General features: G+C 43.8%; 1 protein-coding gene across 1 annotated transcript; it reads right to left on the bottom strand.

Annotated features, from left to right (window-relative positions):
- Nucleotides 1-525: 525 nt before the first annotated feature.
- On the bottom strand, nucleotides 526-14,699 carry CIAO2B (cytosolic iron-sulfur assembly component 2B). Its single transcript, XM_082251638.1, has 5 exons — nucleotides 14,539-14,699; nucleotides 12,602-12,679; nucleotides 7,611-7,736; nucleotides 1,718-1,763; nucleotides 526-787 (listed from the first exon to the last, which is right to left on the bottom strand). The coding sequence occupies exons 1-5, from the start codon at nucleotides 14,665-14,667 to the stop codon at nucleotides 690-692; spliced, it is 477 nt and encodes a 158-aa protein (XP_082107764.1). The 5' UTR covers nucleotides 14,668-14,699; the 3' UTR covers nucleotides 526-689.
- Nucleotides 14,700-14,979: the final 280 nt, after the last annotated feature.

Here is a 14,979-nt window from a genome sequence, read left to right as displayed (position 1 = left end):
GGCTCAAATCGCACTGCAAAGGTACCGGTTTTAGGTATCGGAGCATTTGCACAAGTACTCATGCAAATGCTTAGTATCGGAAACCCTACTTACCTGGGTACCTTTGTTTGCACAATCCTTGTGTGGATTTGCCATTTTGTTGTGAAGCATCCTTTCCTTGGATACCATTTCTTCATACGTTTGGAACGCATTTGATGCTTGACAGCCCCTGGACCTACGTATCCAGTTTTTCCCTTCCTTTCCCTGTGACACTAGTATAAGAACTTTGGGGAATGGGGTCACAGGGACAGGGTGATACAAGGCAGTAATAAACACAACAAAAGTTCTAACTGACCAACACACAAAAATAAATGCTGCTGGTTCAATCCCCATAAGAGAGATTCCCCTTATTTTCCATCCCCGTGGTAATTCATCACAGCACTAAAAAAAAAAAAAAAAAAAAATGTTTTCTTGTAATTCTACCTAAAATTCTGTCAAACCTGTTTGTGAAGAAAAGTTGGTAAGTTTAGACAAAATGGCAAGAACAACATAAAAAAGTACTTTTTATTATACACATTTACCTATAAATGTATAGTTGGTTATAAAACAAAAAGACAATAGCAGCACTAAGAGCTATAATACAGGCAGATTAGCAGCAAGGTATGGTAAACATCAGACGCTCGGACCTCAGTGTTCGGACATTGATGGAGTCAGGATCTTGCGGACAGGCATTGGTTCACAACTTCCAACAAGTGTGAATTTTCTAGCGCAGCCGCCACACGCTCTTTGTCCGCCAGCTGTTTATTGACTAAGAAGAAAAGTCACAATAAGTGCAGACATAATGAAAAGTGTATATTCGACACAAAGTAACAGCACATTGTCCCTATTCTGCAATTTTTTGTTTTTTTTACAGTACATGTAATCAGCTCACAGCAAAGCTGTGCGTTGCCAAAAAGAGCCAACAGGTTCACTTAAAGGAAAAGTACAGCCAAAGCTCTTTTGGTTGTCAGCTTGTTACGTCACAGAGCCGGTCCAGGCTGGGGCAAGATCGCGACAATAAATTCAGGATCTGCCCACAACCCTGGAGCAGCCCCTGGCTCAGCTTCTCAGCGAGCCCCGCCCACCACTCCCCCCCTTTCACAGCTAAGCGTCCAGCGTGGGGACTGTAGGGAGGGCAGAGAACCAGTGAGCTCTGAGAACTGGGACCTTTCCTACTCCCAATGGCCACAGCCTGGCCCCCCTAAAGTCTGAAGGACAGTATACTGCCCCTTTGTTTAGAAAGTTTGGAGACCCCTGAGCTGGAGGATGGGATTCCCTCATTAGAAGGGATTCCCTCACTTCCTGTTTTGGCTATGGGACAAATCTCCTCAATAGGACACAGATGACAGAAAATAAATTATAACCTTCCCTCACTATGCAAAAAAGGTGTTTTTCCCATAGTTCTGCTTTAACTATTTTATTTGAATACACTCAGACCAGTCCTCTAGGGCAGCGTTTCTCAACTCCGGTCCTCAGAGCACACTAACAGGCCAGATTTTAAGTATTGCCTTGGGGAGATGCAGACTAGAATACTGCAATCACTGAGCACAAAATGATATCACCTGTGATGTATTTCAGTTTTCTTGCAAACCTGGCCTGTTAGTGTGCTCTGAGGACCGGAGTTGAGAAACACTGCTCTAGGGTATCTTTTTATATTTGACTTAAGTTTCCGTCTGGCAGAATATGCACCAGCACTCACCTGCGTGTTCGGAAGCGTGCGTTCCAGGGGTAATATGGACATCTACCTGCAAAACAATAAAAAAAAAAAAAAAACTTATATTTTGAGAGAGGGTACCTCTAGTGTATTGACAAAAAGGTACAAATGCGGTATACTGTATCTGTAGTAATTCACAAACTAACTGGTTGTAGTAATCTGATAGCTGAACTGGTCACAGATATTCATTTATTCAGCTTCTGCAAGGCTTTTTAATATAGTCTACATTCCTAATACAAAGGCCAATTGGACCATCTGTAGTAGCACATAAGAGGTGGGAGATTACTACTATGTCAAATAAAATTATATTTATGGCTTTTTGATGTATAACAAAGGAACATAATTTATTTTTAATAGCCTCGTAGATGGATCAGTGTCAGGCTTCGAATTCAGGGTTTGGCAGTGTTTGACATGGCGGGGGCCATGGGGCTCTCTGACAGGACTGGACCGATGTAGAATTACCCTCTCTGAAACCAATCTGCTCTAATGGCCATCATCTTCCAAAATTAGGCACACGTCTGTTTTACTAGCATGTCAGAATGCTTGAATTGAATCCGCATTAGACACACACATCATGGTTTGACTAGTTTAAAACCTCTTCAAGCCAACAATCAAATACAAAGACCCAAGGCTGACAGATTGTCATACCCTGTGTGGGTTGTGTGGGTGAGTTGCTCACAAACACAAGAGACGATCATATGTCAGCAATGACCAGCACCGAAGCGGCTAGCCACCGTTCTCATGGCAGGCCAGAAGAGACGAGCGACAGGATTACAGCTATCAACTATTTTCCCTAAAGCCTAACTGCAGACAGACCATTTTGATGTAAGCTTAAAGTGGTTCTAAAGGCTCAAAGTTTTTTACCCTTCATGCATTCTTTGTGTAGCACCCTCTTAGGTAGGTACTAGTGAGTGAGTATAGTTTTTGGCTCTGTCTGCCTTATCAGAGGAGCAGCAGGCAAGTCTATTGTTTTCCGATTATTGGAGAGCAGGATCTGTTAGTGAGGTCTGCTCATTGTGCTCAGTATGTGATTCGTTGTGTCTAGAGAGTGTTTCACACTGATCCAACAGGGAGGCATGTTGGACAGTGGAAGGAAACCTGACAAATGAATGCATAGGCTTTGGTACAGTCCTGGCAATTGGCAGGGGCAGGTTGCCTCGGTGCATTCTGGCATACTGCTTAAAGACCAGGAGCACATGTGCTGCAGGGTCTTTGGCTGGAGAGCAGAGTCCCGGAGGGAGGGGGCGGCTGCTTCTTCCTCTGTAGCAGTGGCATGTGGCCTCAGGAGGGTCGTCCTGAGGGCCAGAGCTGAACCCAGAGGTCCAGGAGAGCTGACTGAGGGGGAGACACTGGAGACCCTAGAAAAACAGTATCGGGAGTACAGGGGCTCGCGTCGAGGGGCCTGACCTGAGGAGGGGCCACCCCAAGAGTAGGATAGTCAGTGGACGGGTGTCAGCAGTCAAGAAAGAATACTGAGGAGAGTGTCCTGAAGATAACCTTAGTTCAGCAAGTCGTCTTAGGAAAGAGACATAAATCTAAATTCACCTCAGTGGCAAGGTGGATCAACAGCCTGGCTGTACCAAGAGATAGAAGTCCTCCAGTATTGTAAATAGTTAATTCGAAGTATCCCACTATTCCCTTCTCCCAACCCTAATTTATAATAAAATCCAAAACAACTACATACCTGTGGACTGATTATTGGATGAGCTAAAGAGGAAAGTGAGAGACAAGGTGCATGTCAAGGTTGCTAATGGTAACTCAGGGGGACCTGCAAGTGTGAAATCTGGCAGTCCTTAAGGGGGCAGTGCTACATTTGCATGAAGGTAAAAAAAAAAAAAATCCTGTGTACAGCAGTCCCCCCTCAGCCCCCCCAATACTTACCTGAGCCCATCTCTATCCATTGATGTGCACGAGAACCTCAGCTCTCTGGGGAATCTCCCTCCTTATTGGCTGAGAGATTGGCTCCTGCTGCTGTAATTCACATCCAGCGTGCCAATGAGAAGAGAAAGGGGGTAGGGCCAAGCCACAGCTCTGGGTGTGAATGGGCTCGCAGAGCCACAGCTCGGGAAGGAGCCTGCTTGGATGCCTCCATTGCAAGCTGCTTGCTCTGGGGGCACTCGGCAGGAGGGATGGGCCAAGAGCACCAGTGGGGGAGCCGAGAAGAGGGGAATGGGGGCTGCTCCGTGCAAAACCACTGCATAGAGGAGGTGAGTATGATATTTGTTTGTTATTTTTTTAAAGCAAGCCTTTAAAATCACTTTAACCTTAGTCTGTTTTTCTAACTTTTTATTTCTGTGATCCATTGGGGAGATTCTACCCCACCTCCTCTCCCTGTGACACTAGGACAAGGAATGGGAGGTGCTGTCATCACTGGCACAGGAAGGCCAGGCAACATAAAACATTGTCAGAAGCGCTTACCATTCCCTCTCTACTAAAAAGGTTTTTATTTATTTTTTTGTGTACGTTCTAAAGAGATTTATGGTCCGTTTCAACAGAAAATGAGGGTACATTTTCCCAATAGGCACACAGGTGGCAATAAATAAAACATAGCAGAGGTTCTGATCCTTCCCCACTTTATCCAAAAAGAATATGTTTTAGCTCAAGTTGGGCTTTTTCACGTTGAATAGAGTGGGGAACAGCTGGAGCATATTGTGGGTTTTTAAGTATTTAAAATTGGCGTTACACAAATTTAGTAGTGAATCAATAGAATAATAAGCAAACTAAAAATAAATTGGGATTGATAACAAATATACAAAATATTAAGAATATAATCCCAAAAATTTCATATCAATCAGTTCATAATATGGTGCACATGTGTAGAAAGTGCATATAGTTTGTATCCAGAGGTGATCCCGGATGAAGTCACGTGTAATGTGTAGGGCATCCAGCATCGGAAACCATACTGTGCCGAGGTGTTTTTAAAACTATTTTGATGTCAGAGTTATTCCTTTAATAAAAATTGATTACTACACTTTGGGAGATTACTTTGTTTAACCCTAACATATGGACAAGCGCAGTGGAGGGAGTCTTGAAGGAACCACCTAACATCAATGGAGGACGTTTTCTAAGTGTAATCAAAAGTGCATTTTATTACCAAGGTGAGATTCCTGGGAGCACCTAGGTGTCACATCGGGTGGAAGCACACCATTTGTTTTTTCCCATGTTGTTACACCGAAGTTGATGTTACAGAAGAAATTAAAACTGGGCACGCTGATCAATCTGGATACGAACTATATGCACTTTTTACACGTGCACCTCATATGAATGGACTGATCATATGCAATTTTTTGGATTATATGATGAATATTTTATATATTTTGGGTTCTTCTCAATCGTGATTTTTTTTATTTTTTAGTCTGCTTATTATGCCATTGATTCACTACTGAGTTTGCACAAAACCAATTTTATACACTTATCAGTACTAGTGGGAACAGTGGGTGTTTGTAGCATCTGCACTTGCTAATTATTATCTTATTAATTCGTTTATCATTACACTTTAAGTGCATTATTATATCACATTGTCTTTTTTTGTACAGTGGTAGCGCAAAGGTATATCTCAATATTTTTATTGTGGGTTGTTATTGCTGTCTTTGGCTTTACTGGGGACATTTCTCCTCAAATCCTGTCAGGACAGAAAGGCAGATAGTGCCTATTCAAGAAACGTACTAACAAAAACACATTTCTTGTAAAGTGAGGAAAAAATAAAAAAGCTAGAACTTTGGCTTCTTTCACACGGCCGCTCCGTGTGAAAGGTCCGCTGCGGGACTTTTTTTTTTTTTCCACGGAGCGGATGACATTTCTGTCATCCGCTCCATGTGCCCCCATATCATCCCATCCGTTTGCGGACGATATGCGGACATAATGTAAGTATATGGCACTGCGGATGTCAGCGGATGATACCACTGACATCCGATTTTCCTTCCTTTCCGTTTTTTACACGGATGAAAAATATAGGGTTCTGTTCCATTCGAAAAAACGGAACAGAACTGAAAGGAGGAAAATCGGATGTCAGCGGATGGTATTCCGCTGACATCCGCAGTGCCATTCACTTACATTATGTCCGCAAATCATCCGCAAACGGATGGGATGATTTGCGGACACACGGAGCGGCCGTGTGAAAGGACCCTTTCTCTCCCCTTTCTTCATCATTTTAAATGATGCAAGTGCATTTTAGAATATCCCTTAAAAAACACACACACACACACACACAGTATTATGCTATAGGGTCTGCTTGTATGATCTCCACATATGGATGAGATGATGGGGCAGAGACGGTAAAAGAGGAAGGAGAAATATACAAAACTGGATCTGGGGTCTGCTGTTTCAGACAGTGCGTTCTGTGAATGCTGTCTACCCCCTTGAGGGGAATACTCTCTGGTGAGTGCAACAAAAAATGAAAAGCAGGAGTTGAAGCACCAGCACCATGCATGACTTTTTGAATATACACAGCTGTTAAAGTACTTTAATGAGCACCTGTCACTTTATTTGCAAATCAACTAATATAAACTTATTAAACTGCTAAACTTGAGGATATATATTCTATCATTGCACAGGTTTATGAACTTACTATATTGCTAAACTTGTGGTTACATATTTTAGCACATGTTTATGAATTGATCACATCTATATGAAATAGTTTTTTTGTTTTCAATGTATTAATTCTCGCTCACATACCAATGTTTTTATTATCATTTATAGCACGTAGCACTTTTTTGGTATTCGATTAGGAACTAGGGTGTTTAACACCACATTATCATATGAAGGCTCTTTACACTTTTTTTGCGAACACAGCGCCAACCTATAACTTGTCTCATAAAGCAGCACCATAACCACTTTTCCAATTTTTTAATAAATTGAGACTCACCTTGGTAGCAGTTTTAGTAGAGGCAGCAGCTCTTAACATATTGAAATAGAATTCACATAACTACTGCACGGATCCATTTTTTCTTTGAGGCTTTAAAAATTATACTTCAGTGACTGTGCTGTATGGCAACAATAAATTATTGTAAAGAGGTCTTAAAGTGTAAGTTTACCTTTACAGGAAATCTGTAAGGTGACCTTACACTGGACCCCCTCTCAATCCCTCCCGGACCCGCTGTACTGTAGTCCCGCAATCTCTCTGTCAGGGACCAGAAATGCCACTTCACTGGTCCGACCGAGGCTTTAAAGTCCTCCTGGCTTTCTCTCCTTGCAGCCCTGACAGGACGAGCTTGATGGATTCTGATTGGACAGCGCCGTGCATGTGACGGTGCTGACCCATTAGAAGAGGTATTGAAAGGAGATTAAGCCACAAGAATTTCAAATTCCCAGACTAGTAAAGCAGCGTTCCAGTCCCAGAGCAGGATTGCGGGACTACTGTGCAGGGGGGTTGGGGTTCCAGTGTAAGGTCACCTTACAGATTTTAAGAGGTGAACTTACAGATTTAAGTGTATAGATAAAATAAATTAGTTTTGGATTAAAACTCTCTAAGTTTTTTTATATCTGCGTGTTCCGTTCCCCTGGGAAGATTTACCCTCTACATTTGTCCAGTAACCATCATCAGCAGGACAGAAAGTGATAAGAAATGCAAGATTTTAAGAGCTGTCACCAGAGTAGAAATAAGGCGTTCATTTTCCATTAGTCGCTTTGGAGAAATTTCCACTCACTTCCTATTGCATGCCCAGGACAGGAAATCTCCCTAATGGGCTACACAAAAATAAACTGACAAGGTTCATAGTCTATCCAAAAACTAATAAAAATAATTAATAAATAAAATAAAAAAAAAAAAAAAAGAAGAGGGAAAATAGGCTATACATTCACCAACTGTCCATCCATAAGAGGGCTATATGAAAACCATTGTCTAGAATTATGGAGTGCAGGAACTCAATATTCCACTTACCTTAAACCTCTCGGGCAGAGAGCGCAGAAGCTTAACTTTAATAGACAGTCCAATAAGGGTGGCCATGCTGCAGTGCGGGATTGTTGGAGTGAATTCCACGGACACGGTACTCTCCTCATCATTTGTCTGCATCATACAACATAAACATTTGTCTTTGATACCAACAGGAAATTTGTAAAAACCATTGTGTAACAGTATGGAACAAAATTTGTCTAAATGGCACTGGTGATGTAATCGATGCTTCCCAAATGCTATAGTAGTTAAACAGAGATATTGTGAGAGTTAGCTTGTTATATTGGGGAATAGCCTATCCCCCTGAAGACGTCAGTCTGACGAAACATGGGCATGGCTCAATCCTGACATCACGTCTCGGCATTGGTCTGTGCTGATTGCTGGTCTGATAGAGCATAGTGTATGCCAAAGCTTTCAGCCTGCTATACATTTTTCCATAAGGAATCAGTTTTACTGTTAACGTACACCGACATAATGTGGATGTGGGAATTACATTTTTTAACATACTTCACGGTGGGAGACCATCCATTGGTGACATTGACTGTCAAAAGCATCCGTTTGGCATGGTGGAGCCATCCTTGTATATGTTGTGCGGTGCTCATTATGACCATTTAGAACACGATGGGCCATCTAATCTGGTAAGAGGTGCTTTTGAACCATGTCACAAGGTAGTGGAATCTCCTCTATTATGGTGGATCATATCACATACATTGAAGGAAATTGATTTCTAGCCACATTTTATGGAATGGATTTTACATGGAAGTGTTAAAAAAAAAAAAAAAAAAAAAAACACTAAACAGTAAAAGTTTGCCCAATTTTTTTGTATAATGTAAAAGATGATGCAGAGAATCATAATCTTTACTCTAAGCAAAAAAAAAAATGGGATTCTCATTTTAACCAGAATTGTGCAGCTCTAATATATATATATATATATATATATATATATATATATATATATACACACACACATACACACACACACACACACACACACACACACATACATTATATATTTATATTACACACTAGGGATCGACTAATTATCGAGGGACGATATTGACTTTTGCCGATATATGTGTATCGGCCGCCCCGGAACTGGCCGATATTCCAAATATTGCTCATGTAAAGAGTAAAATGATGTCGCATAGCATTTACAAATGTTATTGAATATGCCACTCACATATGTACAAATTAAAGATCTAAGCAATTCCACATTAGCACATCTGCATCTCTCACCACTTGCCACGACACCCGGGTGATACCGCTCCGTCCGGCATACGATCTCGGAGGTCACGTGCGTGGTCACGCCCAGCATGACTATGTGACCTCCGAGATCGTCATTGTATGCCAGACGGAGCGCTATCACCCGGGTGTCGTGGCAAGTAGTGAGAGATGCAGATCTGCTAATGTGGAATTGCTTATATCTTTAATTTGTACATATGTGAGTGGCATATTCAATAACATTTGTAAACAGAATTATGCTTTGGGACATCATTTTACCCTTACATGAGCATCGCCACCTAATGGTTGGAGGAGAAGACTAGTCTCGGGCCCTGCCATAGGATGTACAAAATATCGGCCGATACAGATATGCAATGGCCAAAATATTGGTATCGGTCGATCCCTAATACACACACACACACACACAGTATCTCACACACACACACACAGTATCTCACAAAAGTGAGTACACCCCTCACATTTTTGTAAATATTTTATCATATCTTTTCATGTGACAACACTGAAGAAATGACACTTTGGTACAATGTAAAATAGTGAGTGTACAGCTTGTATAACCATGTAAATTTGCTGTCCCCTCAAAATAACACACAGCCATTAATGTCTAAACTGCTGGCAACAAAAGTGAGTACACCACTAAGTGAAAATTGCCCAAATTGGGCCCAAAGTGTCAATATTGTGTTGCCACCATTATTTTCCAGCACTCCCTTAACCCTCTTGGGCATGGAGTTCACCAGAGCTTCACAGGTTGACACTGGAGTCCTCTTCCACCCCTCCATGACGACATTACTGAGCTGGTGAATGTTATGCCCCATACACACATGCAGTTTGTCTGCAGACTTACCAAAACCATATAATATGAGGTCAAACCTAAACACTTTCAATTTGTATGCAATCCGGCAGGCCCTTGCACTACATAGAAAAGGTAAGTCTGCAGATAATCTGCACGTGTGTACGGGGCATTAGAGACCTTGCGCTCCTCCACCTTTCATTTGAGGATGCTTAATAGGTTTTAGGTCTGGAGACATGCTTGGCCAGTCCTTTACCTTTATCCTCAGTTTCTTTAGCAAGGCAGTGGTCGCCTTGGAAGTGTTTGGGGTCGTTATGTTGGAATACTGCCCTGTGGCCCAGTCTCCCAATGGAGGGGTTCATACTCTGCTTCAGTATGTCTTTGTACTCCTCACCTAGTTGCCGCCACACATGCTTGACACCATCTGAACCAATTAAGTTTATCTTGGTCTCATCAGACCACAGGACATGGTTCCAGTATTCCATGTCCTTAGTCTGCTTGTCTTCAGCAAACTGTTTGCGGGCTTCCTTGCGCATCATCTACAGAAGAGGCTTCCTTCTGGGATGACAGCCATGCAGACCAAATTGATGCAGTGTGCGGAGTATGGTCTGAGCACTGACCGGCTGACCCCCACCTCTTCAACTTCTGCAGTAATGCTGGCTGCACTTATACGTCTATTTCCTAAAGACCACCTCTGGATATGACGCTGAGCACGTGCACTCAACTTCTATGGTCAACCATGGCGAGGCCTGTTCTGAGTGGAACCTGTTTTGTTAAACCACTGTATGGTCGCCAACGTGCTGCAGCTCAGTTTGAGGGTCTTGGCAATCTTCTTATAGCCTAGGCCATCTTTATGAAGAGCAACAATTCTTTTTTTAAGATCCTCAGAGAGTTTTTTGCCTTGAGGTGCCATGTTGAACTTCCAGTGACCAGTATGAGAAAGTGAGAGCGATAACAGCAAATTTAACACACCTGCTCCCCATTCACACCTGAGAACTTATAACATTAACGAGTCACAACAACGGGGAGGGAAAATGGCTGATTGGGCCAAATTTGGAAATTTTCACTTAGGGGTGTACTCACTTTTGTTGCCAGCGGTTTAGACATGAATGGCTGTGTGTGGAGTTATTTTGAGGAGACAGCAAAATGTACACTGTATATACAAGCTATACAAGCTGTACACTCACTACTCTACAATGTAGCAAAGTGTCATTTCTTCAGTGTTGTCACATGAAAAGATAAAAAAAATATTTACAAAAATGTGAGAGGTGTACTCACTTTTGTGAGATTGTGTGTAAGTGTGTTTGTGTGCATTAGGGATTGACCGATATCGTTTTTTTGTTGCCGATACCGATATTTTGGCCATCGCATATCGGTAACGGCTGATATTTTGTACATCCTATGTCAGGGTCTGAGACTAGTCTTCTCCTCCTCCAACCATTAGGTGGTGATGCTCATGTAAGGGTAAAATGATGTCACATAGCATAATTCCGTTTACAAATGTTATTCAATATACCACTCACATATGTACAAATTAAAGATATAAGCAATTCCACATTAGCAGATCTGCTGACAGATCGGTATCTCACCCACTTGCCGTAAGTGATACCCGGGTGATACCGCTCCGTTCAGCATCCACTCAGTACTGCTCTGTCTCTCACCCGCTCCATCTCCCTCCGATCTGTCTCTGACCCACTTGCCATAAGTGACTACCGGGTGATACCTCCCTGTCCAGCATACGATCTCGGAGATACATATATACACATTTTTTTCTTTTGTACTTCACTTGATGTTTCATGTTTTGAATTTTTACTTAATTTATTGCAGTATTCTTTATTAGCGCTGCTTTTTGGTTAATCTGCAATATATGACATTTTTTTTTTCTTAATTTGAGATACACTTCCAGACAAGAAAAAGACAGGAGGGTCCTCCTGTATGTAGGGATGCACCGAATGTTCGGCAACCGAACATTATTCGGCCGAAAATAGCAAAAAAAGCACTTTCGGTGTTCGGACGAATAAGTTAAAAGGCCGAATAAATTTGTGCCGAACAATGTCCCGACCGGCGACCCGCCATCACTACAGCGGCGGTCACTAAATGGTGGCCCGCGCGATGCTTCCGCCCGGACCGCTAGCCCGCTACCTAGGAGTCCTTCAGTCCCCTTCCTCACTGCGGCTCCCTGCTCACACGCCGCCGGTGTCCTGTCCGGCCGCGAGTAGGGGGTGTGACGTCACACGCGCGTCCCGCCCCCTGCTCCTGACTGCGGCTCCTTCACACTCGGTCCAGCGAGCTAGGACGTGACACTATGTGCACGCCCCGCCCCCCTGTTCGCGGCTTTTGGCTCTGACCTGCCTGCAGTTCAGGTATGTGAAGCACATTTGGGGGAGAATACGGTAGCTGCACAAGCATTAGTGTGCAGACTGGCATATTTTGCCATATGTTGCCATGCTCATTAGAGTGCCCTATAAAGTGCCCCTTAAAAAAAAAAGAAAAAAAACAGAGTGCTCCCTTGACATAAAATGTGGCCATCAGCGTGCCCCTTATTTTATGCTAAGGGACATGCTGATGAGCATATTTTATGTTAAGGGGCACTCTGATGGGCATATTTTATGTTAAGGGGCACGCTAATGGGCATATTTTATGTTAAGAGCAACGCTGATTTAAATGTTTTGTTTTGCCCATCAGAGTGCCCCCTAACATAAAATGTGCCCATCAGCGTGCCCCCTAACATAAAATGTGCCCATCAGCGTGCCCCCTAAAAATTGGCAAAATAAATGGAAAAAATGCGAAACACCGCGTTCGGTATTCGGCCTAGCATTTCATTATTATTCGGCTTCGGCCAAGAATTTCATTTCGGTGCATCCCTACCTGTATGCTGATTAAATGCCCCCATCATATAAAAAAATAAAACAAAAAGTCACAGCAATGAATATACAGACATGTCCTGTACCTTGACTCGGACCTCCTCCAAAACATTCAGCTCCTCCAGGCTCAGTGGGTGTTCGGGGTCATTGATAGAACGGATGAGATGTAACATGTTAAGGATAATGAGGCTAATCTATTATATTGCATTTCTAGCAGTCAGCTTTTTTCCTCCAATAGTGCATTTTGGTATAGGTTGTGCTAGAATGAATCTATACAGTATATTCTGCAGGATCTAGTGACATGCCTGTGGGGTTTTTTTTTTTAGCTTTGCATCTCTTTTTCTAATTTAAAATCAAAGTTGACATGAGGGTTACTACATCGCCACTTCCCCCATACTACACTGCGCCCAAGAAAGCGGGCATCCTTGCATCAGGTGGGTTAGGACTACGATCCCGAACACGCCTGAGCCCATCCCTAATGCCCACCCACCCAATACTGAGTAGGACGCATTCCCACTAAACAATGCATGATGCCGATGTAATGTTAGAAAACCATACCCCGTGAGAAATCCATACCCACGTCACTTCCTGTCAGGAACAGCTGAGCAGTGTAGCAGTGCTCATGCTCACAGCCCCAGATATGTCATTGAACAGCTGAGGGCCTGACAAGTGCGCATGCTCAGATGGTATGGATTTATCACGGTAGTGTGTGTAACGTTACACTTGCGGCGGTTACATTAAAACAGCTCTGCTGCAATATGAGTCATCTCCGCTCCTATCCCTGTCTCTTCCCTGATCTCGGCTAGTAAATATAAAAGCGGCGGAGGGTGCATGAAATCTAAATGACGGAGATCTCGGCTCCGTGATCCGCTTTTATATTTATTAGCCGAGATCAGGGAAGAGACAGGGATGGGAGCGGAGATGACCCATGTTGCAGCCGAGCTGTTTTAATGTAACCGCCGCAAGTGTAACGTTACACACACTACCGTGATAAATCCATACCCTCCGTAGGTGCACCGGAAGTGACGAGGGTATGGTTTTCTCACGGAACACCGGCATTTCTCTGTGCAGGCCTGCTGACAGCTGACATACTCTGTCTACATCGATGAGTCATCATCATGATCTGACTCACACACAGAGCGGGGATATTGCCCTGAGCTTGCGGGTGTCCGTGAGCTCAGGGCGGAAAGCGGGAGACTTGAGATGTCTGGCATAGGCACCCTGACCAGTCTGCGGGTACACAGCCCCATACACAGCAAACTGCAATGCCCCGTGTGTACTGACACCTTTCTACCAGAACTGGCATTACCTTGCTCAACAATTTCATCTACAGTAGCTCTGCTATTGGATTAGACTACATGGACCAGCCTTCACCCCCCCACATGTAGATCAATGAGCCTTGGCCACCCATGACCCTGTCACCAGTTGTCCTTCCATGGGTGACTTTTGGTCGGTCCTGATTAGAGATGAACTCGGAGGAGTACCCACGTGCCCGATCCCGCCAGGAAGTGACTCCGCTGATCACAGGCAGTGAGACATTTCCCGGTCTGTGCAGCCATGGATCTGGAAAGGTCTCAGTGCCTGTGATTAGTGGAGTGCGATGTCATCCTCCTGGCGGGATCAGCCACGTGGGAGCTCAAACAACCCCCATCTCTAGTCCTGATCACTGCAGGCCAGGAAAAAAAAAAATCACACAAAGCTGCAGTTTTGGAGTTGCTCTGACCCCGTGGTCCAGCCATTACAATTTGGCCCTCGACAAAATCGATCAAATCCTTACACTTGCCCCATTTTTTCTGCTTTCAATACAACTTCAGGGACAACATGTTCACTTCCTGGCTAATAAATCCCTCCCACTTTCAGGTGTCAGTGTAAGAAGATAATCAATCTTATTCACTGTCTGCGGTCATAATGTTATAGCTGATTGGTGTATAACAATTTATACATAAAATCCAGCACCCTCCTCCCCCCTATGTTATGAAATGGTACACCCCCTGAGCGCACACCCCAGCGGTCATCTCAGGATATCGAATATCTCCCGGTCGTCGATCCTGTCGTGTAGCTCCTCATCCTCGTCCTGTGCGGTCACCTGGCGCTCCCCGCTCCGCTGGTAGATGAGCGGATTGGCATTCTCCAGCTGGCTGCCACCCACCATCTCCGGCCACACACTACTTGCACTTCCCGGAAATCATACCAAGAGCCTTCGTTCACGTGACGAGCACAGCGCTTCTCCTCATTGGCCGCCTTTAGGGCTCGACTCTATTTTCATTGGCCGTCCAAGTTCTAGGCTACGCCCGCAATAGCAGCGGGGGCGAGACTGCAAGGCATCAGGCGGAGCTTGCTTTTCCAGAACCTATTAGAGCGAGAAAGAGCAAGTTCCGCTGTTCCGTGAAAAATCCGTCCTTATAAGGGCGGAAGTACTTGGCGGCCATATTTGTCTCTGGAAAACTGATTGTTTTATTTTTGT

This window comes from Pelophylax lessonae, assembly GCF_965119305.1.
Source record: "Pelophylax lessonae genome assembly, chromosome: 3".
In the NCBI taxonomy this organism is placed as follows: domain Eukaryota; kingdom Metazoa; phylum Chordata; class Amphibia; order Anura; family Ranidae; genus Pelophylax; species Pelophylax lessonae.
The sequence above is the reverse complement of the archived record's forward strand: the minus strand, read 5'-3'. Positions and strand labels throughout refer to the sequence as shown.

Excerpts from the sequence above, each read along its gene's own strand:
- CIAO2B (XM_082251638.1), bottom strand. The coding sequence starts at position 14,667 with ATGGTGGGTGGCAGCCAGCTGGAGAATGCCAATCCGCTCATCTACCAG. Across the intron at positions 7,737-12,601 it reads TGGAGGAGGTCCGAGTCAAG|ACAAATGATGAGGAGAGTAC; the intron begins GTACAGGACATG and ends TGTATGATGCAG. Across the intron at positions 788-1,717 it reads GCACGCTTCCGAACACGCAG|TCAATAAACAGCTGGCGGAC; the intron begins GTGAGTGCTGGT and ends TTTTCTTCTTAG.